This window comes from Meleagris gallopavo, chromosome 1, assembly GCF_905368555.1.
Source record: "Meleagris gallopavo chromosome 1, MGAL_WU_HG_1.1, whole genome shotgun sequence".
Lineage (NCBI taxonomy): Eukaryota > Metazoa > Chordata > Aves > Galliformes > Phasianidae > Meleagris > Meleagris gallopavo.
The window spans coordinates 19,902,788-19,927,578 of record NC_139404.1 but is presented as its reverse complement, the minus strand read 5'-3'; the positions used below and the strand labels follow the sequence as shown (position 1 = coordinate 19,927,578).

The 24,791-nt window shown below is 39.7% G+C and overlaps 1 protein-coding gene across 2 annotated transcripts; it reads left to right on the top strand.

Moving 5' to 3' along the window:
- The first annotated feature begins 199 nt into the window (after positions 1-199).
- TUBGCP6 (tubulin gamma complex component 6) lies at positions 200-23,735 on the top strand. Of its 2 annotated transcripts, XM_085218151.1 has the most exons (27): positions 200-310; positions 1,556-2,367; positions 3,745-3,908; positions 5,206-5,416; positions 5,886-6,059; positions 7,137-7,258; positions 7,591-7,666; positions 8,205-8,314; positions 9,575-9,666; positions 9,760-9,899; positions 10,651-10,800; positions 12,007-12,088; positions 12,172-12,260; positions 12,651-12,766; positions 13,360-13,498; positions 13,590-13,706; positions 13,951-15,241; positions 15,651-15,706; positions 15,984-16,176; positions 16,441-16,609; positions 17,911-18,052; positions 19,139-19,333; positions 19,607-19,739; positions 20,149-20,362; positions 21,255-21,454; positions 22,336-22,498; positions 23,259-23,735. In XM_085218151.1, exons 2-26 carry the CDS (start codon positions 1,621-1,623, stop codon positions 22,485-22,487), a joined length of 5,274 nt encoding a protein of 1,757 aa, XP_085074277.1. In that variant the 5' UTR covers positions 200-310; positions 1,556-1,620; the 3' UTR covers positions 22,488-22,498; positions 23,259-23,735. The 2 variants fall into 2 exon arrangements, with proteins under 2 accessions (XP_085074277.1, XP_085074286.1); XM_085218160.1 differs by lacking the exon at positions 22,336-22,498.
- Positions 23,736-24,791: the final 1,056 nt, after the last annotated feature.

Here is a 24,791-nt window from a genome sequence, read left to right as displayed (position 1 = left end):
GTTTGCAGGACTACATTTGGTGGCTGGGGACCGCTCGTGTTTCCTGAGCCCCTCGCTGGCGTCCGGGCCGAGGACGGGCGTAGCAGCGCCGATCGCTGCTGGCGAGCAGCCGACGCGGGCGCTCAGGGGGCGGTGCTGGCGGAGGGGGCGGTGCGGCACCTCAGGGCCGCGGTACGGCCGTGCCCCTCCCGCCTCCCTCGGCCGTCGCGTTTCTGTGACGTAGCGGCGCCGGGAACCGCGCCGCGCTGAGGGAGGAGAGCGGAGGGGCGGCCCGAGCTGCGGGAGGCGGCCGCCGGGGGAGTCCCCGCAGGTAGCGGAGCTGCGGCGGGGCCGGGCGGGAGCTGCCGAGGGCGGCTGGGCTCACCGACGGGCGGAGGGGTGCGCGGGATGATGGGGAGTGCGTGCAGCTGGGGGGTGGCGGGCTGCGCATCGCGCTGCCGCAGCGGCTGTGCACTCATGGGCTGTGCTGTGCTGCGCCGTACTGTGGGCGCGGCGGGGTGCTGGGGCGGCTGGGGGCTGGAGGGCACGCTTGGGGATGTTCCCAAAGGCATTGAGTGAGGCGGGCTTCTCTGCAAAAACAGGCTTCTGGAGTTAAGCATCGCTATAAAATAAGCGATTTTAAGCTTGGGTTTAAGTCATGGCAGTGTTTTTGTAGCTTGTGTCCTAAATATGTACTGGGTCAGGTTTTTTCATTCTCATTTGGGATCTGGACAAGTTGGATCTATGGCTAAGGCTAGTGGGATGAAATCTTATTGAAGATCGAGTGCTGGGTCCTGCGCTATGGCTGCAACAGCTTGGGGCAGAGCGGCTGGAAAGGTGTTGGTCGATGCTCGGCTGAACATGAGCCAGCACTGTGCCCAGTTGGCCAGCAGGGCCGGTGGTGTCCTGCCTTGTAGCAGAAACAACTGTTGTAGCCAGCAGCAAAAGGGAAGTGATCTCCCTCTGTACTCGGCTCTGGTGAGGCTGCACCTCGAGTATTGTGTGCAGTTTTGGGTCCCTCATTGAGGCCCTGGAGCGTGTCCAGAGAAGGGCAACAAAGCTGTTGAGGGGTCTGGAGCACAGGTCTTATGGGGAGCAGCTGAGGGAACTGGGATTGTTCAGTCTGGAGAAGAGGAGGCTCAGGGGAGACCTTATTGCACTCTACAACTACTTGAAAGGAGGCTTTGATAAGGTGGGAGTTGGCCTCTTTTCCTGCATGACAGCAGTAGGATGAGAGGGAATGGCCTCAAGTTGTGACAGAGGAGGTTCAAGTTGGATATTAGGAAAAATTTCTTCTCCGAAACAGTGGTCAGGCACGGGAACTTGTTGCTCGGAGAGGTGATGGAGTCACTGTCCCTGGAGGTGTTCAAGAATCATGTAGATGTCGTACACAGGGACATGGGTTAGCGGGCAACATTGGTGGAAGGTCGATGATTGAACTGATGATCCTAGAGATGATCTTTTTTAACCTTAATTATTCTGTGGTTATGGGCTGCCTTGATTTCAGTTAAAACATCCTCACCTGCTTCTCATGTTTATGTCATAAGCATCTCCTCTTTTTCCCAATATTTTCCAGATCTTCACATGAAACCAGAGACTCACTGTCAAGCTAATTGCTATAGCCTCACTGTTTGACAAAAAATGGAGAGCATTACACAGCTGTTCAATGACCTGTGTGAGGCACACCTGACGGGTTTGCCATGGAAGGTGCACCTGGGCAGGCAGAAGATCAGCAAGAGGAAGGCTAAGCAAAACCTGAAGAGGGTTGTGTATAACACTCTGTTCATAAACCTTTTTCAAGATGAAGCACGTAAGCTGCAATCAAACATTTCCAGGCTTCCAGTTAAAAACAAGATTTTGATGTTGTCTTTCAACCTGAGAGTCGGTGGCCTAGGAGCTCAGGCAGATAGACTGGAGAGTCTTGTGGAGGAGCTGGAAGCAGCCGAGGGCTTACCATTTACTGAGGTTAATGCTGTCCTGGATCTCTTTGTACAGCTTGCTGGAACAGGTCCTCCACAGCTTGTACCACAAAAAAAGGACTATTTTCTGAACAACAAATATGTCGGGAGAAATGTCAAGTATCAGGGTTATGATTATTACGATGTAAGTGTGTTTGAAGCCGATATACAGTCTCTAATAACAAATGAAGAATGTCAGTTCAATGACACAATTCAGAAGACGCTTCAGATCATGGAGGCTGCCCCTGGAACAGGACTCCCTGCCATAGGGTTGTTCTCACAGAACTATCCTGTTGGGGACAAGTTTGAGAGAGAAACACGCGTCTCGCTCTTTGGTGCTCTTGTCCACAGCCGTACTTATGACATGGACATCAAGTTGGATTTGCCACCAGTGCCTGACAATGCAGATTTGTCTGGACTTGCAATTAAAGTATGGTATCACTTGTTTTGGACTCAGAGTCTATGCATGCTTTCAGTATGGCGTTTTCAACTTGTTTTTTTGAACATAGGTAGTAATTTCATGTGTAATAGAAACAGTGTTGGAATTTAAGCTAGAGCAGGGATCCTTTGTTCCTTTCCTGCTGCAGAGATGTATGATAATGAAGATGTTGGTCTTGTCCTAGAACTGTATAAAGAAGTGGCTGGCTATAGGCTCTGTGAAGTTAAGCCATCAACTTTATCTGTGCCTTTTCCACCCCAGCAATCTTTTGCTTACATTTTTTGCCTGCTTTGTGTATTGAACTTCTTTGCATTGTTGTTTGCTTGTTACTGTTCCTGACTGCATAAGCTCTCCTGCCTGAATATATGTGCTTTGCTCTTCAGATTACGTGACCCAATGTGTATTTTCCTTGTGACTTTTGTATCTTGAGCCATTTTTTCAGTCATTATATTTCATCAAACCTCCTGTGTCCTGCTGTCCTTTTACCTTTGCAGCGTGTAGTTTCTACTGTGTATTTTACTGTCCAATCTATTCATTTTTGCTACATTATATTCTTATAGAGGTACTAGATAAATGCACTTGTGGGTTTTTTTCTGTCTTTCCGCTTGTTGCAGTTGGTAAGTTGTTATACTGTTTCTTTTTTTAATCCTCCTTTGTTCTCTCTACTTAACATATGAATACCTCTTGCAATTCCTTAACTCTGAGTCCTAACTGAAACTAGAATTCAGATGTTAAAAAAGAAAAGCCCTGTACACATACAGATGTAGGTTTTAACTGTGAGGAGGCAGACTTTTTGTTGAGTGCTGTACTCGCCATCAGACTGTAGGATTTGAGATTTCTTGAAGAACGTGCTGTGTTTTTTGTGTGGAGGTCATTGTGTGATTGTCTTACTAAAACTGGCTACTGTTCTGCACGTACAGCTGCTGAAATTAGAGTGTGGCACATGCAGTGCTTGGACACTTTCAGGTTCTCTGCATGTGAATAAGCATCAGAGAACAAGCTATGTTAACAAAATTTGTACAAATTTTAAGAATTAGAATTAGTAATCTGCTTAAAAGTCATTCTGAGCAGTGCCATTTTGTTCTCTGTAGAGCTATATGCTTACAAAGGAGTAGGTTTCAATTTTAGCATTAACAAACGTAGTGTTATTATTTCAGTGGTGATTGATTGTTGTTTTGTATTTAGGCATTGGTGTCTGTGGAAGTGGAACAAATGAAAGAGTTTTTTAAGGAAAAAACTTAGAGATGAAAGGAGTGGGCCTGGCTGAGTCATATTGAATCACTTAATCACAAATGACAGTAAAATCTTTATCAGCATATGTTTCTCCAGTAGTGTTTTCATATGTAAAGCTTGAACTCTCTCCAACAGGTTCCTCAAAGCATAGACCAGTCAGAAGATGAAGGATTCCAGTCGGCATCCAATCTGACTCCTGATTCTCAGTCAGAGCCAAGCATGACTCCAGACATAGATCTGTGGGATGCAGTGCTTACATATGGGCCAAGCAAACGAAGATGCTGGGAAAGAATTGGATAGTATGTGTCTGATGTTATTGGCAAACTTCCTGTGCATCACATGCAAATGTGTGAAGGTGCAATTCATCTTAGTTCTGAATGACCTCAGTATAGGAGTTCAACATGCAATAGGAATACCACAGATTTAATACATAGAATTCAATATGTGTGTTAATGATCGAGAGCAAAAAAGATCACGCCATTAGTACTAAAAACTGAAGGAGTTACAGCAACGCTTTCTGCCCATGTGAAATGCAACATTTTCTAACTGATATCTCCGTATACACAATGCAATTAATTTCAACCTGAAATGATTTCATGTTTTCAGATTCAGAAGAGAAGGTGCTAGAAGAATTCAACCCTTACCTCCCAGTATTGTGCTCCTTTTCCTTGGTCTGTAACTTAAACAGAAATCACTAACTGATAGTTGATGGTATTTGACTTGTAGTTCTTCCAGCTGTTGAAAGAGGTTCCTCTCCTGAAAGAGTGCTCTAAGCAGCCCTGTTAAAAGCTTCCTTGGTTCCCTGATTTGGAAGGAAAAGAATGGCAAGTTTCATTCTTCCATTCCTGCTGAATAGCACTGCACCCATTTCTCAACAAAACTTGTGTATGTTTTCTGTAGTTGTAAGTAATGGTCTAGTGATGCATCTGCTGCAATGCCATATAGTATTGAAATTTTCAAGCCTGAGCTTAAGCTCATTTCTGTTCCCTTGTTTCCCAGACCCACTGTAGGACTCTCTGGCTTTGCTCATAGTAAGAAAAACAGTTTTTATTATTACCATTTAGATTTTAAGGATCTTGAAAGTCAAATGCAGGCCATATACCTGAAGCTTTCCTGTTAGAAATGCTACTAGAACCCAAAGCAGTTTGGAAGAGTTGGATGGGAGATTTGTTTTGGAGGGGATGGTAATTCCTGCTAGGAAGCAGTAGAAAGTGATAATACAAGTCGTTACACTTTGAGCATATTGCTCTTGAACGTGTTTGAATATCAGTATTACATTATCCTGGAAATCAAGTATGTATTGCCCTCATTTTCCTAAAATGGAAACTGCAGCAATGAAAGCCACAAAAGAAAGTAGAATTTCTCTGGCCACGCCTGTGTTTCTGAGGTGATGTTCAAATTATCTGCCAGGCTATTTGTTGTCCTGAGTTAGGGCTATGATTTTGTTGTCTGTATGTACCATCCCTCGAATACTTAGCATTCTGTGGTCAGTGCACATTAGCAGCTGTGTAGCATTCTGAAATACCTTTTTTTTTGTTTTTGCCTTAGATATATTTCTCATATAATTCCCTTTTAATATTTTGTTTGCTCTGGCAGCCCACCTGGTAAAAAGGAAGAGCCGTACCTTACTGAGGCTGGGAGAGAAGCTTTTGACAAATTCTACAAACTCCGAGAAGGGGAAATGCAGCTCTTCAGTAGTACTGTGCTTCAGCTTCCACAGCTTGTGCTGATGAGGGAACCTGAACTAGTGAAGGATGTCTTGAATGTCCTCATTGGTGTGGTATCCACTACATTTTCACTCAATCAGGTATGAAAAATATTTAACTGCAATTCACAGTTGCTTTTTTTTTTTTTTTTTTGATACTTCCTTTTCAGTGCATTATTTATTTTGAGATCTTGCAGTTGTGTTAAGAGGATGAGTGTGACCTAATTGCAGTAATGTCATATCTGTCTACTGCAATAACGACTTATTGCAAGAGGCAGGGAACAAGTATTTGTCAAAATAACTTGTGAAAATAAGCTAATGAATTATGGAAAACAGAAGTTTAAATAATGTTGTAGACTGGGTCTTCATGAAAAATTTTGATTATTAATCTTTTTCAATATACTTGAAATTTTGCTATAATTTAATGTTCTTATTATATTTTCGTACATACGTAGTATGAGTTACCAGAGTATTTGTGCTGAAAATTTGTCTCTGAATGTTTGCTGTTTTAAATCAGAACGCAGCTGGGTAATACCTGAAGCCTTGTTTTTCCTCTCCCATTTCATTTTAGGCTGCTCAAACATTTATTATAAAGGAGGGGGTATATGTGTCTGGAACTTCACCAGAGACAATGCACAACCTGCTCTCAGAAGTTGCAGAATATGGAACCTACTACACACGGCTGAGTCGCTTCTCTCTTCAGCCAGTCTTAGATTCTTCGTACAGCAAAGGGCTTGTGTTTCAGGTAGCACCATTGTGTTAAATCTCTTACATTTAATGGGCCAGTTATTTTAGGTGGAGAACGCAACTTTGATTTCAAATAAGGCTGGAATTTCTGCTTCCTGCAGAACTGCAAAGTATTTTCAGTACAAATATGTATATTTATGTATCAGCATATTTATATATTTATATAAATATCAGTATATTTATGTGTCAGCAAGGAACAGTGCCACCATTGGAGCCCTGCTTGAATTGGGGCTGTGTGTGCTTTGGGTTTGCCTTCCCAAGGCAACAAATGAAAGCTCTTCATTACCTGAACTGTGATCTGTTATGTGGCTTTGTTGAGATTTAAAGGGACAGAATTTAGAAACATTTATATGTTAAAATATATAACTTTAAAATACAATAGCTTTCTTAATACAGTATGTATATGTACAACATTGTATGTGTTACATTGATACTGAAATAGAGAAACATGCTATTTAATAGTTTTAATAACTTTTTCTTAGTTCAGAATTAAGTGCACATTTTACTTGTCAACTCTCTTTGTATTTTTCTAAACTCTGTGTACCTGCATGATACCAGGTGAATTTCTAATGCATATAATTCTTTTAGGATTAATTATGAAAATATATGCCTTCTGAATATTTCATTTATAGTTATGTTAATAGAAATTGAATAAAAAATTCTTATTCGATTCTCAGTCAACCTAGAGAAAGTTAGACATTATATAGGAGTTTTTTCCTCTGTTCAGTTTAGGTATGGAAGTAAGGAACAGGTTTCCCTGGGTTCATAATGGAGCTGCTACAGAATCAGAAGCTCTTCAAAGGGGCAATTCAAGGAAGATGAACCAAAATGCTCAGGGTGTGTCTGGGTACAGTCTTTGTTCATGGCACATTGAAAGAGTATAAAGGAGTCACTTGGTTAATTGTGTGCCTGAAGTTATGTGGACTCTTACTTTCCTACACAAGCTCCTCTTGCTTTTAGATGCAAATTATTTTATTAAAGGGTTGTTTTCATGCTGGTGCAACTGATGTGAGATATAAGTAACTATTAACACTTTTATCAGTAAGGCTTTGGAAATATTTTCTGTTGACAATAGGCTTTCACAAGTGGTCTGAGAAAGTATCTTCAGTATTACCGAGCCTGTGTTTTGTCTACTCCTCCTACTTTAAGTCTTCTGACAATCAGCTTTCTCTTCAGGAAATTGGGTCGTCAGTTGAGGTAAGAGATTAACATTAAATATTTAAGCCTTCCATAGAACAAAAACTGCAGTCTGTTTTTTTCTTTACGCTACAGGAGAATATTTGACAGCTATTCTTACATAATCTTTCAGTATTTTTCCAGCATTTTCACACATCCTTATACAGATTTCTTTATATTCCCTAGGGAAAACATGTAAAGTCTTTACATTCAGTTACTTTGTTATCCTTGTTATCATTCAGATAATACCATAGGGTTGTTGTGTGAATATAATCTATAGCAAAGTTCAGATCACTGTGATCTCAGAGATTTCTGTCTGAAATTCTTACATATGCCTTAATACTGTTTTTTAGATATCTGGCTGAACTTTGTGGCATAGGAACAACAGCACTGGGGATCAGTGGTGGAGCTGGTGCTTCATTTCCTACGGTGATAACAGATTTTCTTTTTTCATGTTTCATTTCAGTTACAATTATAATATTTTTCAAAAATGGGGTTTTATATAATGTATTTAGTTTCTACCAAAGATACAACCTCAGACCTCTATAGTGCAGTTTATTTCATTGTAAAGGAGATGTTTGTAGCAAATGAAATTAATCCAACCCTCCAGTGTTTATAAAGTGAGACTGAGATCACTAGAAACTTAGAATCACAGAATGGTGTGGGTTGGCAGGGCCTTTTAAGGTCATCTAGTTCCAGCCCCCTGCTATAAGCAGGGACACCTCCCTCTAGACCAGGTTGCTCAAAGCCCCATCCAGCCTGGCCTTGAATGCCTCCAGGGAGGAGGGGGCATTCACAAGCTAACTCAGATAAAGTGATGTTAACTGCAGATAGCTAAAGTAAGATGGATCTTGCCTTCTGTGTGTAGTGAAATGGATCTAAATATACATATTCATCAATTTTTATTATTAATGTTGTAGTGGAATTTGTCATCTAATATTATAATATTTATCATTTTCATTTTTAGGGTGTGAAATTGCTTTCATATCTGTACAAAGAGGCCCTCAACAACTGTAGCAATGAACACTATCCAGTCCTTCTGTCTTTGTTAAAGACAAGTTGTGAGCCATACACAAGGTGCGTCCATAACTGTTCCCTGCACAGTTGTGTTTAAGAGCAATTTTAAATTAGCAATCTAGTGAGTAAATGCTAATTGCTAACAGCTCTGCTAACTGTTAACATAGCAATGACTTTCAATGTTTTCAGAAAAGACGTAAGGTACAGCTGTTTCTGCAAAATACACGTTAAAATCCATTAATTTTGCTGAATGCTTCTTTCTCTCTCTTTTCCAGATCAGTAACAATATGTGGGTTTTATGTAAAATCCTGAAACTGGCAATCATGCCTTTGTGCTAGAGTTCTACAGACTGGGGAAGTTAATGCTTATTTCCACTGTGTTTGTGGGCTTTTCAGTAAGCAGTAATAATAATAACAATAATTTGTTGCAGATCTTTGTCAAAACATCAGTCATCAGGGCTGATGTGGAAGGAGGCATCCATCACGTGAAGGAAATGTTGTTATCCTGAAAGAAATTCACTGATAAAAGTTATTGCTCTAATAGATAATAGGAACACCAGTTCTAATACATAAAAAGAGCTTAACTTTTATTTACAACCTCAAAATTGAACTGTGGCTCCTGCGCTAAAGGTTTCCTGTTTGTTGCATTGACCAAACTTCTAGAAAAGGTGTTAGCACCAGAACTATTAAGAAAAAAGAAGGCTATCTTCAGGGTGCTCTGAACCTTTTTATCTGTAGGCTCAGATAGTTGTATTTTGCATTTCTTAAAAGGCTTGGTATTGCACAGAGGAAATATGTAAAAGCATGAATAAGTATTTTGAAATACGTTTTCTCATTATTACACATATATTAAAAAATATCTGTAGGTACAAAGGGTTGATATTGTGTCTTTGTTCTATAGTCTGTCCATTGCTTCCTGACAAAGTTACATCTGACTCCTGCTTCTCTCCCCCTGCTCTTTTGATGTGACTGGAATTTTTCTAGAGGTTTTTGATATTTCCTTAGTAAATTTATATGCAGAAATAAAAAGATTGTTTTAACTGGGACAAACTTTGATCATAATAATCAGTGAAATATGCTATATAGAGTTGGTTTATTTTGAGAAAAATGTAGAGATAGAGTCCTAGGTATACTTAAATATCAATGTGACAGCACTTGTTTTTATTCTTTTATTTTATTTTATTTTTTCTTTGCATGTTTTTATTCTTCCTGTAGTTTGTGTGCTTTGATGTTTTAAAGAATATATTGGTTGGTTGGTTGTGATAAAGATGAGAAGACGAGAGGATTCATTTTCAATATTATTTAATTACATTTCTTTTAGATTTATCTATGATTGGGTATACAGTGGTGTATTCAGGGATGTTTACGGAGAGTTTATGATCCAAGTGAATGAGGATTATCTTTGTTTCAGAGGTACAGTATATTGAGCACTTCTATTTTACATAATTTGTGCTGTTAATTAAATACTTAAAAATACATAATTTCTTCTTTTTTTCTGGTACACAGATAAACATTACTGGACTCATGGTTACGTCTTGATTTCAAAAGAAGTAGAAGATTGTGTCCCTGTATTTCTTAAACATATTGCTAATGACGTGTATATATGTGGGAAAACCATAAACCTGCTGAAGTTGTGTTGTCCCAGGGTATGTATTGGTTTGGTTCTTCCCTGTTTTATTGAGAAAGCCATGTCTCTTCAGAGTTGGCTTGCTGTATTTTTAGCAAGTGAACTCCTTCGTTTACGACTGGTATTGCATAAGCAGGAGACTAATGCACGAATGTCAGATATTCAAGAACTGATTATCCACTCTACTTGCTAATATCTCAACTGCAGAAATACACATTTTTAACAGCATCAGATTTATTGTATACAGTGCATGTGCTAGATTTCTTATTTTCCTTCTGCTGAAGCAGAGATGTTTTAGTCTTTCAAGCCTGTGCCTTCCATTTTTCACTCCAGATGTCTTAGTTCCTAGATCTTGGTTCTACGTAGCTCTTCTATGTCAGCTCTAGCACCGCCTTTCCAAGAAGAGCTTGAATAGTTCCTTATTTTCTTATTTTGCAGAGCAAGTGCTGTCCTTGGCAAGAAGAACTAGTTAAATTACTTTGTTTCTTCACACTGTTTTGTGCATGTCTAACAGGGATACAACTACAGAAGTGTCTGAAGTCTGTGGACATTCTTATGTAAGAAGTGTTCTGGGCAGCTCCATGTCGGATAAAGTCATAACACTGATATCTTAAACAAGATGACCTTCTGCTAGTTCTCCTAAACCTGCTCTGATAATCATTTTCAAACCATGACTCAGGTGTGCCAGTAGCACTGGCACGTGAGTTCATAATCATACATTTTACAATTTTTAGAATGTATTTAGAAGTAAATTTCTCTCTGTTTTTCAGCATTACATATGTTGGTCAGATATACCTGTACCCCGGATTTCTGTTATTTTTTCACTCGAGGAGCTGAAAGAAATTGAGAGAGATTGTGCAGTGTACGTAGGTCGGATGGAAAGAATTGCTCGGTACAGTTCTATAAGCAAAGAGGAAAAGGTAAATGAATGAAAGAGTAAAGAACTTATGGTTTGATCGATTATTTTTTTTTTATACTCTTTATTTTTATTGTAACTTCAACAGAATTTGCATTGATGGTCAGAATTTTCTTATTGGCCAATTGTTGTTTGACCTGTTAGTGCAGTTAACAGACTTTGAATACAGCTTTTAAAGCATTAGGCAGTGTGTTGTTATTTGTCAGCATTTTCACATTTTAAAGGAGATTTGGACTTCCATCTTAGTTCTTTTCCGCAAAAGATTTGCCTTGCTACTAAAAAGCATTGAAAAGATTTTAGATTCTTACTTAGCTATTGGAAGAAGTTAGGAATCAGAAGAGAGGTAACCAGCAGGGACAGGGAGGTGATTGTCCCTCTCTACTCTGCTCTTGTGAGACCCCATCTGAAGTACTGTGTCCATGTCTGGAGCCCACAGTACAAGAAAGACAGAGAGCTGTTGGAGAGCCACAAAGATAATCAGGGAATTGGAACACCTCCCCTGTGAAGGCAGACTGAGGGAGCTGGGTTGTTGAGCCTGGAGAAAAGAAGGCTGCAGGGTGACCTGATTGCAGCCTTTCAGCACCTAAAGGGAGCCTACAAACAGGAGGGGAATCAACTCTTTGCAAGGGAAGATTTAGGTTGGATGTCAGGGGGAAGTTCTTTACAAAGAGAGTGGTGAGGTGCTGGAACAGGCTGCCCAGAGAGGTTGTGGATGCCCCATCCCTGGAGGTGTTCAAGGCCAGGTCGGATGGGGCCCTGGGCAGCCTGGTTCAGTATTAAATGGGGAGGTTGGTGACCCTGCCTGTGGCAGGGGGTTGGAGATTCATGATCGTTGAGGTCCCTTCCAACCCTGGCCATTCTGTGATTCTGTGATAATACTCTTTTTCATAATTTGCATGGCTAATTGTTTTGTTAGAATACTTGTACTTCTGTCCTATACATTGCATGAATGTAGTATGTATACTGGACTGATGTGTTTTGATGTAAGGTCAAGAGTACAAACAAATTTTCAATAATAATTTTAACTTACAATAGACTTAAAATTCAATTAATTGTTTTATTCTTCTTTGCTTACTGTAATCGTGAGTTAATAACCATTTTATGGTTATGGTATGGTTACATGGATTAATAACCACGTGTAGCTGTATTTTCAAGTCTAAAATAACAGGAGTATTTCCACCTGTTTTTTGTGGCTGGTCGATATTTCCAGGATTTGCGCATGGAAATAGCCAAGCAAGAATTAATTGTTCATGCACGAGAGACTGCTAGCAAAGTACTAAAAGCCATTAATGGTGAGTTGTGATGGAGTTTGGTGTTCTTGTGTGTTCTGTTGGGTTTGTTAATGTAAAATAACAGTATCCTTATTGTAACACAGATCGGCAGATATCGGAACGAATGGCTTTAGATGCGAAGAAACGTGAACAGTTTCAGAAGTTGAAAGAGCAATTTGCAAAAGACCAAGAGGTATTTCTGTGTTTATTTCTGAAGGCTAAGTGTATTTCTTATACAAATAATTGTAAGGTTATTTTGATTTATTATACTGAATTTGAATGAGTTTATATATAGAGGCTGTGAATTAATATGAATGAATTGAATGAATTAATATATAGAGATTGTAGATGCCTCATCCATGGAGGCATTCAAGGCCAGGCTGTATGTTGCTTTGGGCAGCCTGGTCTGGTGGTTGGTGACCCTGCACATAGCAGGGGCGTTGAAGGTAGATAATCATTGTGGCCCTTTTCAACCCAGGCCATTCTATGATTCTATGATGATATATTCCTGAAATGCAGATAAGAACTTTTTGCAGATGTGTGCATCACAGCTGGTATTGAGTGGCTTTAAATATTTATGCAGCGTCGCCTTGCTATAAAGCAAGAGGAGATTGATGATGATTTCAGCTATGCCCGAGAGCTCAGAGAAAGAGAAAAAAGACTGAAAGCTTTGGAAGAGGAGCTAGAAAAAAAGGCAAGGTAAGTCTGTCTGAGTAGTCATGAAGACCTCAAGAAAAAGTGTTTTATTTTGTAATTTATGGCATTAGCAGTTTTCAGACCCTGCTCTACAGGGCTAATGTTCACAGCTTTTGGATGTGTAGGATTGTTTAGTGGTCTAGAAGCCTGGGTTCAACTGATTTGTGCCCATTCTATCCAGTCTGTTTACTGTTTTGATCAGAGTTTGGGTAAAAATGTTAATCTTAGAATTAAAACATGAGCCCTTAGCAAAAATGGCCATATGTATGTCAAAGCAGAAATAAAAAGAAGACAGGAGGTACATTGATAATCAGTTACTTGGCGTGCTTTTGTTACATATCTGGTGGTATTTCATTTTCTTCCCTTATGTCCAGAAATACTTACAAAAACGAGTGACATACTAAGCATAGTTATAGGAACATATTAACTAAGATTGCAGTGCTATTTTCTTTACTTGTAATTTCGCTGTAAATGAAGCCTCTGTTTTTTAATATTAAAAATTTACTTCTTGGTTCTGAAATGCAGAAAGATCTAATTCTTCAGAAGGGAAGAGGAGTGAAAATCTGTAACTCGGCTTTATTTTTACTTTTGTTCAGGCAAGAGTTAATTGACCATTATAGCAAACTTTCTGACGATGCAGCCCGTAGGGAACAAAGAGCTTTATGGAAAATCCAGCGACACAAGTTGGAAACAGCTCGTCTTAAGTTTCTCTTTGAAGATCAGAAACGTATTGAGGTATTTTCTGAAAAGATTTAAATAAATGATCTTTAGAAAATCTAGTATTTGATGTGTTAAAGACTTCTAGTTGTGTCACTTTTGCTTGCAGGAAATGCTTGAAAAACTTCCAGATGGAAGCTACAGGAGGAAATTAGATATTATTCCTTATAAACAGTGCCAGCTGGCTTTGGATAGAAGCACTGCTGTGGAAGATCCACATTCACAGGTGAGTTTACTTGCTTACATAAACTCCAGGTAGATGTTCCAAGTTTCCTTAAGGGGACTTCATTTCATAGTTCAGTTCATCAAACAGAAGGTTCACTGTAGCAGCAGCATGAGTGGTTATCACTGTATCTGTAATACATCTGAAAAATTGGAAAATTTCAGGTCTTACACGTAACAACATGATGCCTTATTAAGTAGCTTGATTATATGACTAGCCATACAGTGTAATAATTACTTCTTTTTAGGTGTCAGCTGTGAAACCTTTGCATTCTAATGAACGAGTTGGCAGAAAAGAATCTGAATCTGGACTGGAATACGTTACATCTACTGACAAACCATTGGCCGTGCCACAGCTGGCAAATACTAATGCTGATCAGCATTTTCAGCCTAAACCTGCAGGATCTGAAGGTGATCTACAGAGTTCAGAGCAAGCACGCAGCCCCCTACGTACTGCTGATTCTTCTCCTGAATCCAGTGTGAACGTAGAAGATTTCTTACCAAAGCCACAAGATGAGCAACCTGTTGCCATTAGCTTACAAGGATCTCTGCTAGATGAAGCACTTAGAAATATTAACTCAGATCTGTCAGAGACTCCTCAAATAGGTGAAAATCAGCCTGTCTCGAGAGGAGAAGGTGATACATTGCTACATCAGCAAAATGAGTATGATTTTAACACTGTTCTCAGGCCGACTGCTGCTTTGCAGGGGCACATTAGAGTTGGAGAAAATGTATTTGATGTGGAGTCTAGAAGGCCTCGGTGGAACATCCATGGGCATGCATCTAATGCCAATATCAGAGTGGGAGAATATGTGCCTGAGGTGGACGCTTACCAGCCACGTTCAAGTCCTTATGGGCATTCTTCAGACTCCCATATAGAAATCAGCAGCTATACCTCAGAAGTTGAATCTACTCGACCCCGATGGAATATTCATGGGCATGTTTCTGAAGCTCATATTAAAATTGGGGAATATGCTTCAGAGGTAGAGCCCTCAAGACCTAGGTGGAGCATTCACGGGCATGCTTCGGAAGCCAGTATTAGGGTTGGTGAATATGTGTCAAATGTTGCTCCTGCAAGGCCTCGGTGGAACATCCATGGTCACGTGTCTGATGCCAATATTAAGATTGGTGAGAATGTGTCAGAGGTTGTCTCAGCTAGGCCTCGTTGGAACATCCACGGGCATTCTTCACAGTCACACATCAAAATTGGAGAGCTAGTTTCAGATACACAGCCTCTGAAATCTCGTTGGAGCCCGTTTGGTCATGCATCCCAGTCAAGCATCCAAATAGGGAAGTGGACTCCGTCTACAGAGGATGATCCCATACCTCATCGTAAAGCAATTTCTGGTCCTTCATCTGATTCCACAGTTCAGACACTTCTATATAATGAAGAATTATCTCCTTCTGGAGAGATCAGAAAGGAAACAAAACCATCACAAGCTAAGGAAAGTATTTCACCACAGTCATCTGACATTGATCCTGTCTCTCCCGATGCTAAAAATGACAAAAAGGAAAATACAGTGGAAGAGAAGCAAGAAGGTAAAATAAAATGAAGTTTATTCAGTCAGCATTTGCATAAGACATCCTGAAAATCACTGTAAATGTTTATGTTCAAAATGGCTTCTTATTTCTTAATTCCTTGTATAAGTTTTAAAATGCTTTTAGAATCCAGAGTCAAGAATTCCATGTATTCTCTTCTTCTGTATACAAGAAATAGAGAATTGAGGGGAAAAAGAAAAAGGGCTGTGAAACTTTGTGAAACAGGACCTCATGTGAACTTGAGTAGAGAACATGCAGAAAGTTGCATGTGTTGGACTTTGGGGAGGAACTCTTTCTGTGGCAGTCTTCAGGGAAATTTTGAACAACTTTGGGAACAGATCTGAAGTATGAACTAAGTACTATAAACAGGTCAGAGTAACTACTGTCTTTAATTTATTTGTAATTGTAGTAATTGCAGATGAGGTTGACAAGGACCCTTCTCCAGATTCATCACAGAGCTTACAGGTAAGAAACAAACTGATAGTGCAGAAGACTTCCTATTTCTTTTTGAATTGTGGTGATCTGGTAGTTAAGGTACTAATTAAGGTACTGTGTGGGTCTGTGTTAATTTACTAATCTGTTATACTGTATTGTTTTTACATGTCCAAAAAGAACAACTTGACAAGTAAGCTGTCTTATTTTCAAATGGAACAACTTGTCAGTTGCCTGTAAAAACACATGAAGTGTGAATGGCCAAAAGCAGCAGCTGTCCTAAGAGCAATTTGTCCATGTTTTTCTATAGGCAGAAGAACGTGAAAAGGCAATTCCACAGGATACTGTGCCTCAAGAAGCTTTATTTTCTGAACCCAGTGCTTCCAAGACTAAGGATGAGGAAGGGGGAGAGGAAGATGCATGGAAGAAAGAACAAGCTTATTTGAAAGCATTATCGGATCAATACTGCATTGAAAAGTACCAAGATAGTTATGATTTAATGTGTGAGTAGAACACTTGGGAGAAGTAGGAAGAGGGAGGTGTAGCAAACTTGAGGAAGAAAGCGGAGTGCTGGAAAAATTTCAGTAAATTATCGATATTATGAACTGCAGTAGCTAAACAAATTATTTCTAGGCAGATGAGATGAGAATTATACATTGACACACTTTGATTTTCTGATGTAGAGGGGTTTGTAGAAGTTAACAGAAATAGATTATCAAATTGCTGAAGTATAACAACTCACAGTGTCTATGTATTTTTCAATTTAGCAGAGCTACCAGTTTCCCATCTCTTGCACCATGTGATACCAAGATCATACACTTTTCCTGTGGATCCTATGGTACAGTCAGCAACAGATGAAACAGCTGTACAACTGAGTGAGCTCCTATCTCTGCCCGTGCTGATGAAACGTTCTATTACTGCCCCACTGGTATCTCAGTGAGTATTTATTGGAAATAATGTAATTTGTATTATACCAATTAATGTAGTGTTCTTAGTTCTGTTCTGAGACAAGAGTAGCACATAGATGCGTGCTTCTAAATTTTCCTTTTGCTTCCAGAAGTGGTCTGGTGGCTGGTTTATTACAAACTAAAAAATTCAGATTTACATTGTAGATAGTAATATATACATACATTTATATGAGTAAATTACAAAACTGAAGGTCTATTTGGAATACAGGAGCTTAGAGGGAAAAATTTGCTCTCACATTCCTGGATTTCACAACAGCATTTCACACCACTGGTTTCTTTGGTTTTTTTAAACAGGTGTATTATTTACAAGATATGTGCTTTCTTTGGTAGGTAAAAGATGAGAGGGAAAAAAGAAAATGTTTTGATTATATGAAAGTTCATGCATATTGAGCAGAATATGTTTTATGTTTCTGTGGGATCTCCATTGTCTTCAAGGCTGATTTGAAATTGACTGGAGTCTGTTCTTGTTGTTGGAATATTAAGGGAACCCACGTGTGTGTGAGGCTATTTTATTAGTATGGGATGTTAAAAGTTTGTTAATGTGTAAAAGTTCAGCTTCTGTCATGGAAACAGTTATTCACAGATAGGTTCCTATTTTAGAATCTTCTTTCTTGCAAAATTGGATTTCCACTTACTAACTCTGTGTATGCTATATTTTTAAGCTCATAACAGAAAGATCTAATTACCTTATTTTTAAACATCCAGATTGTCTACCAGAGTTGTGTATACAGATGCATGTATTCAGCAAAGCAAAGTATGTATGTCTGAGCTGTGTTCTGGCAGAACTAGGCTATCCTTGATACACAAGTTACATTATTTAAAGTTAGCCTGAGTACTTGCACTAAACCATAAACTGTGCTGTACACTTGCCTTCATTACCTGGTGTCGGTGCTTTACCAGTTAGGATGTTCTCAGGGGTGAAAGAGTCCTCCTTGATCTGTTTGTTTAGGTGACAGAAATAAGTTAGAAGACTGTAGATAAAATGTTGCTGCAGAGTCAGCAGCCTGTTGTATGTGTTGCCAGCCTTAAAGTACTTCTGCAGTACAGTTCAAAACCCAGTTCACTGAGGTGGTAGGTTTTAGTTGTGGCATATTCTGAGTGAAGACTTTTCAGCATAAGCTTTATCTCATTTTCTTTTGCTTATGTGAACGTGTTCCTGTCTTGGATATCAAAGTACTGAAGCATTAACCTGATGTAGCCATAGCTGAATGTTAACATTTATAAGGAGATCCTTGTAAGAATAATACCTTTTCTGTGTTTTTCTTTTAGTGTTTCTCTTGTGAACAAAGCAATAGTTGATTACTACTTCGTGGAACTGAATGTAGAGAAGCATTTTGAAGCACTGAGACACTTCCTGTTAATGGAAGATGGGGAGTTTGCTCAGTCACTCAGTGACCTGTTGTTTGAGAAGGTATATGCTGCGTCTTCTTAGCCTTTGGTTTTTGGCTATTTGTTTTAGCTTGACACCTGTGAATGAAATTGGATGGAGATAAGGGAATGGTGTGAATCAGAATCCTAGCTTGTGCTGTTTTCCTCTTTGTGCCATGTCAAGAAGTGAGGAACTCTGTTAAGCTTGTAAGGACTGAGGCAAAAGAAGGTCTTTGCTCAGAAGGGGTGCCCATGCCCAGGGGAATTCCAAAGAAGGGTGTAATATTTCTTACAGATAATCCCAGAAATAGAGCACTTGGTACATGGAGAGTAGTAATTTCTAACTTTGACAGATCAGCAGTTAAGGAAGGGAATTTCACTCTTTGCTGTGAGAACTGCTGTACTCTGTCTCCTGGTAGCAAAGCTGGAAGAGTCTGTTGCCAGTGAGATCCGGTGCAAAGGTCTGTGTTGTAAAATAACAGTTCCTACCTCAAATGTCCTATAGAGCAGAAAAGGGGACATCTGAAGAGGATGCTGTACTGTCTGATGAGACTGCATTCTTCTTGTGATGTCATGGGCCGATATAATAAAAGAGGAGATGTTACTTTCAGAGCAGTTCTCATGTACCTGGTTGTCAGTAGAGAAACATACCTGTAGGACAGTTAATGCATTTTTCTGTCCCCTTAAGAATGCTTTTGGTGCAACTAGGAAAAGCATTCAACTCTTTGTCGATCTGTATGCCTCTGAGGCTGCTGCACTGTGAGATGGACAGATTGGAGTCAGGTAGCTAATGGCAGCCCTGTCCCTGGCTTTCTGCTCCTCTGAAGCCTGCAGGCCATGTTCCCTGCAACAGGGATGCTTAACAGCTCCTGACCACAGCAAGCTCTGATCCCACATATCAAAAGAAACCAGTGCATGCGGAGATTATCTTGATGCTGTGGACAGTAAATTATTCAGAAATTTCTTCATAACCTCTTTGTGCATCCCTGCTGCAAAAGTAAATTTTTCCAGTCAGAATGGTGGGGCAAGGCAGGTAGTCATCACTTTACCATTCTGCTTTAATTCATCCGTTTGCAAGAGCCAACTCTTTTAATAAATAATGTGTAATTAGGGTTTCTTTTTCCCATAGCTTGGATCAGGACAGACGCCTGGTGAACTGCTGAATCCGCTGGTTCTTAATTCTATCCTAAACAAAGCATTACAGTACAGTCTTCATGGTGACACCCAGCTTGCTTCCAATCTTTCTTTTGCCCTCAAGTACCTTCCAGAAGTGTTCAAGCCCAATGCACCTGATGCTCTGAGCTGCTTAGAGCTAAGGTACAAGGTAAGAAAGTATGTCTGAAGGCAGTAGTACTGCAAGTATAGTATGGTTCTTGTGTACTATGGTAGACTGAACATCTTAATAATGGAATACCTTCAAGAATGGAGTGAAAAACTGTGTAATTGAAATTACATGATTTACATATTCTGGCCACTGTATTATATTATTAAAATACTTATATCGGTTTATATGTCTTGGAAATACTTGTATCTGAAATGTGGTAATAATTTCTAAAACAAAAATGCAGCATGATCAGTGCTCGCTTATTTCTTTTAGGTTGACTGGCCTCTGAATATTGTCATAACAGAGAGCTGCATGAATAAATACAACAAGATCTTCTCCTTTTTGCTTCAGTTGAAGCACATGGTGTGGACTCTCAAGGATGTGTGGTTTCACTTAAAACGCACTGGTAAATATAACAAGTGAGCTGGAGGGTATGCTGTTAAAAACGTGCTTAGCACCTTGTGCTAGTTGCAGAATCACTGAATTGTAGGGGCTGGAAGGGACTTCTAAAGATCATCGAGTCCAACCCCCCTGCAAAGCAGGCTCCCTACAGCAGGCTGCACAGGTAGGTGTCCGGAAGGGTCTTGAATATCTCCTGAGAAGGAAACTCCACAATCTCAGATTGTCAATTGTCATAAACATGATTTAAAGCAGTCACGTCAAGCTTCAAATATCAAGAAATTTCCTTAGCATTTTAAACAGGTCTTATTAATAGAACTGTTCCTTTATAAATCCTGGTTTAGACAGTCCCACTATCCTGGTTTAGACAGTCCCACTGGATTCCACTGATAATATATTTCTGTTTTTCCTTTCAGCATTAGTGAGTCATGCATCAAATTCTGTTCAGTTTCGACAGCTGCAGCTGTATAAACATGAAATGCAGCATTTTGTGAAAGTTATTCAAGGTTACATTGCTAATCAGATTCTTCATGTTACGTGGTGCGAATTTGGAAACAAACTGTCTTCTGTGGGCAATTTGGAAGAAATTCACAGAACACATGCTGAATACCTCAACAAAGCAATTTTCAGGCAAGTTATCATGCTTATATTTATTTCACATATTTAAGTTAATGCATCTGCCAGTCTACACATCTGTTTGGCCCAGCGTATGTGTGCAGGCTGACTTCTCCCTAACCACAAACACTGCTACATCATTCTTATACATGAAAGTGCCTAGAGTCAAAGTGTTCTTATGAAGGGAAATAAACGTAGTGGCACATAGAAAGATCCATAATTTCCTCAGCTACCCATCTCCTTACTCCCCCAGACTCCCTGCAGTTGCTTCCCACTCCGCCTCTGTGAGCCTCAGATCCCCTTGAGCTGGGGAGCTCTAACCTGAAGACTAAGGGCACTTCTGCCACAGTTGTTTTTCTTTCAGCCCATCCTTGTCATAGCCTCTGTTAACGAGTGTTATTTTCATTCTGTGTGAGTCGTGTTCACGAGCAGTCCTGGCTCAAGAATGTGAAAAGTTCTTTCTGTACATTTTTGTACATTTTGCCCCTGATACTGTGTGGTGCCCAGGACTAGGCTGTGTGAGAACAAATGTGACGTGATGCCTCCATCCAGATTCACAAGCACAGCAAGAGACACATGTATTTTGGGAATCTTGCACTTAGAGCCTTTTGGTTACTTTATATGGGGAAGGGTGGTGGTGGGAATAAGAGGAGAGCAACAAGAGTTAATTTGAATTCTTGTTAAAGTGTATACACTGGAATGTAGTGGGTAGATAGAAAAGATGGGACGAACAGGAATTATAAAATCACCATTACAGCTGCAGACTCATAGATTTTTTTTTTTTTTTGTTATCATTTAAAGCAACTAAAGAGGAAACCTAAAGGACTGTCACCCCATTGTTGCGTTCTTCTTCCTACAAACTCAAATAATGTCAACTACATTTTTAACGTTACTACTTTTCTGTTAGGGGTCTGTTGACTGAGAAGGCTGCCCCAGTGATGAACATCATACACAGCATCTTCAGCCTCATCTTGAAGTTCCGCAGCCAGCTGATCTCTCAGTCATGGAGCTTTGATGCTGGGAAGCAAATGGCTGTTCATCCCAACTTTGGTTTGATGCAGCAGTCGTACAATACTTTCAAGTATTACTCTCACTTCTTATTCAAAGGTAAGAAATTGCACACATTCTAGGACAGTGATAGAAGACAGCATTCAAATGACAACTGAAAAAATAGTTAAAAGGTTTTGGAAGTACAGCAGGAAGATGTGTGTACTTACTGTGTGTTAGAACACGTAGTTCTCAAATGAAAACTGCATTATCTTGTTCTGCAAACACTAGATCATCTTAGTGGTCTCTTTCAACCTGAATGATTTAGTGATTCTAATTAAAACATCCACATAAGAAGTCTTAACAGATATCCCCAAACTGAACATAAATCTTTGCTAATTTCCAAAATAAAGATTTAGTATTTAGCTCTCTCTATATGTGCTTGTATTTTTCTTTTCTCTGCAATTGACTCTGGAACTTTTTATTGGCAGCAATGAGAGATAGTTATATCTAAAATTAACTCAAAGCTTTATCTGTCTGAACTAGCTGAATGTTACCATTGCTGTGTGATTTGAAAATTCCAATTCCAATGTTAGACTGAGGCTCAGTGAGACCCTCCTGGCACTGCTTGGAGCTTGTAGCCAGTTTTCCAGGCATGTGTTTTTCAGCTGCATGGATCACTTGCCAAATGTTCTATCCTTTAACATTATAAAATTTCTTCTTGCTATCAGCTTAGCCTATAATGTCAAGAAATGGTTGAGCCATCTTTTTTTTCCATTTCTCTTTCGGACCTTGCTTGTATTTTTTAGTAGAAGGCACTTACCTTTCCCCTGAATGCAAAGGTAGTTCATGGGGTTTGGTTGTTTTTTGTTTGTTTGTTTTGCAAAAACCCTTCAGTTCCTGAAGGAAGCGTAACTGTTCTCCTTAGATCTATTTTTCAAGAACAATTTCTAGTCAGATTATATTCTTCGAGAAATGAGCTGCCCTTTTTATTCTTTAAGGGTATCCAAAAATGGTGTCAAAGGACCAAAAACAGATATTTCAGGATGAGTTAGAATGGCTGCTTCCAAATTCTACAGGAAGTCAGAACACCTGTGGGAACCACCTAAGCCCATACTACGAGATCTATGATTGCTTCATGGACAGAGATTAATAAACCATTCCGTAAGGAAATTTGCTGAGTGACCCAGTTCTTTCCACCCTCTTTATTAAGCACTACAAAACAAATCTGTGCTTGTTCATCTACACGTGTTCCTCCAGTCACTGTGTATTGTAGAAGACTCTCTCACAATGTGTTGATCCAGTATCCATTGAAAGCCAATACAAAGTAGTCTGGACTTCAATGGCTTTGGTGCAGGCCCTGACTTCTAACTGTCCACTGTCCCTTCCTCCCTGCATGTTACTGCTGCTTGCTGATTCCCTTTCTGTAAGTGCATGGGAGAGCTTAGGGAGTTTCTGCTGCCTTTTTTACTCTGTTAGATAAGGATATGAAAAATAAGTCAGTTTGTTTATTTATTTGTGGAGCTTGAAGGGTTTGTTGTAGGAGTTTAATTTTCTCTCTCACATGGTCATAACTCAAGAGAACTTCAGCAGAGCTTCTTCCTTCAGAGGCCACCAGCAGGCCCAACCACGTTTCCTGGTCAGTTGGCATTACAATAAGAACACAGCCTCTTGTTGTAAAAGCAGCCTGGGAAAAGCGTAATACAGTTTCACTTGGAACTTGCATCTAATTTGCAATTCTTTATAATTCCAGAGAGAAAGATTGGACCTTTCTCATACAAAATTGCATGTTTGTTTCCATTGTCCTCAGCTTTCTACAATAGGCTGGTTTTGTTGCTTTTTTTCTCCTAAATTAAAATGCCAATACTGACTTTAGAATATTAATCTTTGTTGAAGCTTATTTTGCCTTTTGTTTTTCTCCCAGTGGTAACAAAGCTTGTAAATAGAGGATACCAGCCACATTTGGAGGACTTCCTACTGCGAATCAACTTCAATAACTACTACAAGGATAACTGAGCCCTGCAGCATAAAGATCACCGATAGAACGGGAAAGCAGAAACAGATAAACCTATATGCTTGTAATTTATAGAAGCTTATGCAAATGCCATGCAAGAGGCATTTTTGTCAATTAAATAACCCATCCTCTGATAGCTTGCAGAATATAGCCACCACATAGTTTTTAAGATGCATCACTCTCTCTGTAACAGCTTCCTGTAGTTTCACCTACTGAGAATCGATGTTGTCATTTTCACAAAGATAGAGGAGTGCCTCATGTTAGCAGAGGAGAGAGTGCAAAGCTGTATATCTGTGAATGTGTAAATGTTGTATTTTCAGTGTTGTGAATTTCCTCCAATGTAAATACGTACATGTGAAATAAATTAAAAGACAGATACTTTCTAAAGTTGCTGAGTATGAGGTGCAGCTGTTCAGATGGAACCCATTTGATGTGTTTTATTTTCACACTGACGAATAAGATCAGTCTAAACATGACAGCTTCTTGAAGGCTGGTAGTTAGGTGAAAGAGGAGGGCTTGATGAAACATTGCAGTGATTGGTGAGAGGTAGTAAGTATTGTTCAAGCACTCAGCAACTGTTGGATCATTTATCATAGATCTACTTTCCTTATGGCTGATTTGAGTTTTACGTAATCACCACAAAATGAGCTAGAAGAGAAATTCAACATCACGGGAGTGAAACACAACTCCAATGGCTGCTTCTAACTGCAGGATCACATTTTTCACTTTGCTTTTTTTTTACCTCAACGTTATCAAAATGAAATATGAAATGTTGCACAGGGGGACTCTGCTTTGCATTTTTCAGATTTGAAGTATGGTGAATTTTGAAATTATGAAGTCACGATTGCTTAAAACATAGCTATAGTCAGAGTCTCATCTTCTGATTGGCAGCCACTTAAAGGTATAGGCATTGCCCACATATTCTCCATAATGTGGAATACCAAATATGATTTTTTTGTTACTTATGGTGTTGGGTTTTTTTCCCTGAAATGGAAGTGAAACATCGGAGTCAGAATACATCAGCTATAAAGCTGCCCTGGTCCCAAGTCACTCTAAAAGACCATATTACACAATTCTAACAAATCTACTCTGTTCTCTCTATCTGTGCTCCTTTTACTCCTATGCTATCTTTCCTGCTACAGAAGAAGATATCCGAAGGGCAGGTAGTTTGCAGGTTGAGCTGCTTTGTTGCATGGGCAGGCAGAGAGCTGTTTGCCTGCCTGACGTGCTTGTGCAGAAATCAGCTAAAAAACAAATCTGCTGGGACTCCTGCGGTCCCTCCTGCTGGCACTGCTGTCCTGACGCACAGCTATCACTAGAGAGCAGCCACACTGCTTCCAGCTCCCGGGCTGGAACCTCAGAGCTCCTCAGCACAGTGTAGCAGTCAGGTGACTTCCAAAGGAGCTCTGTGTGATGAAGGAAAACGAGAGGAACATGAGCAAG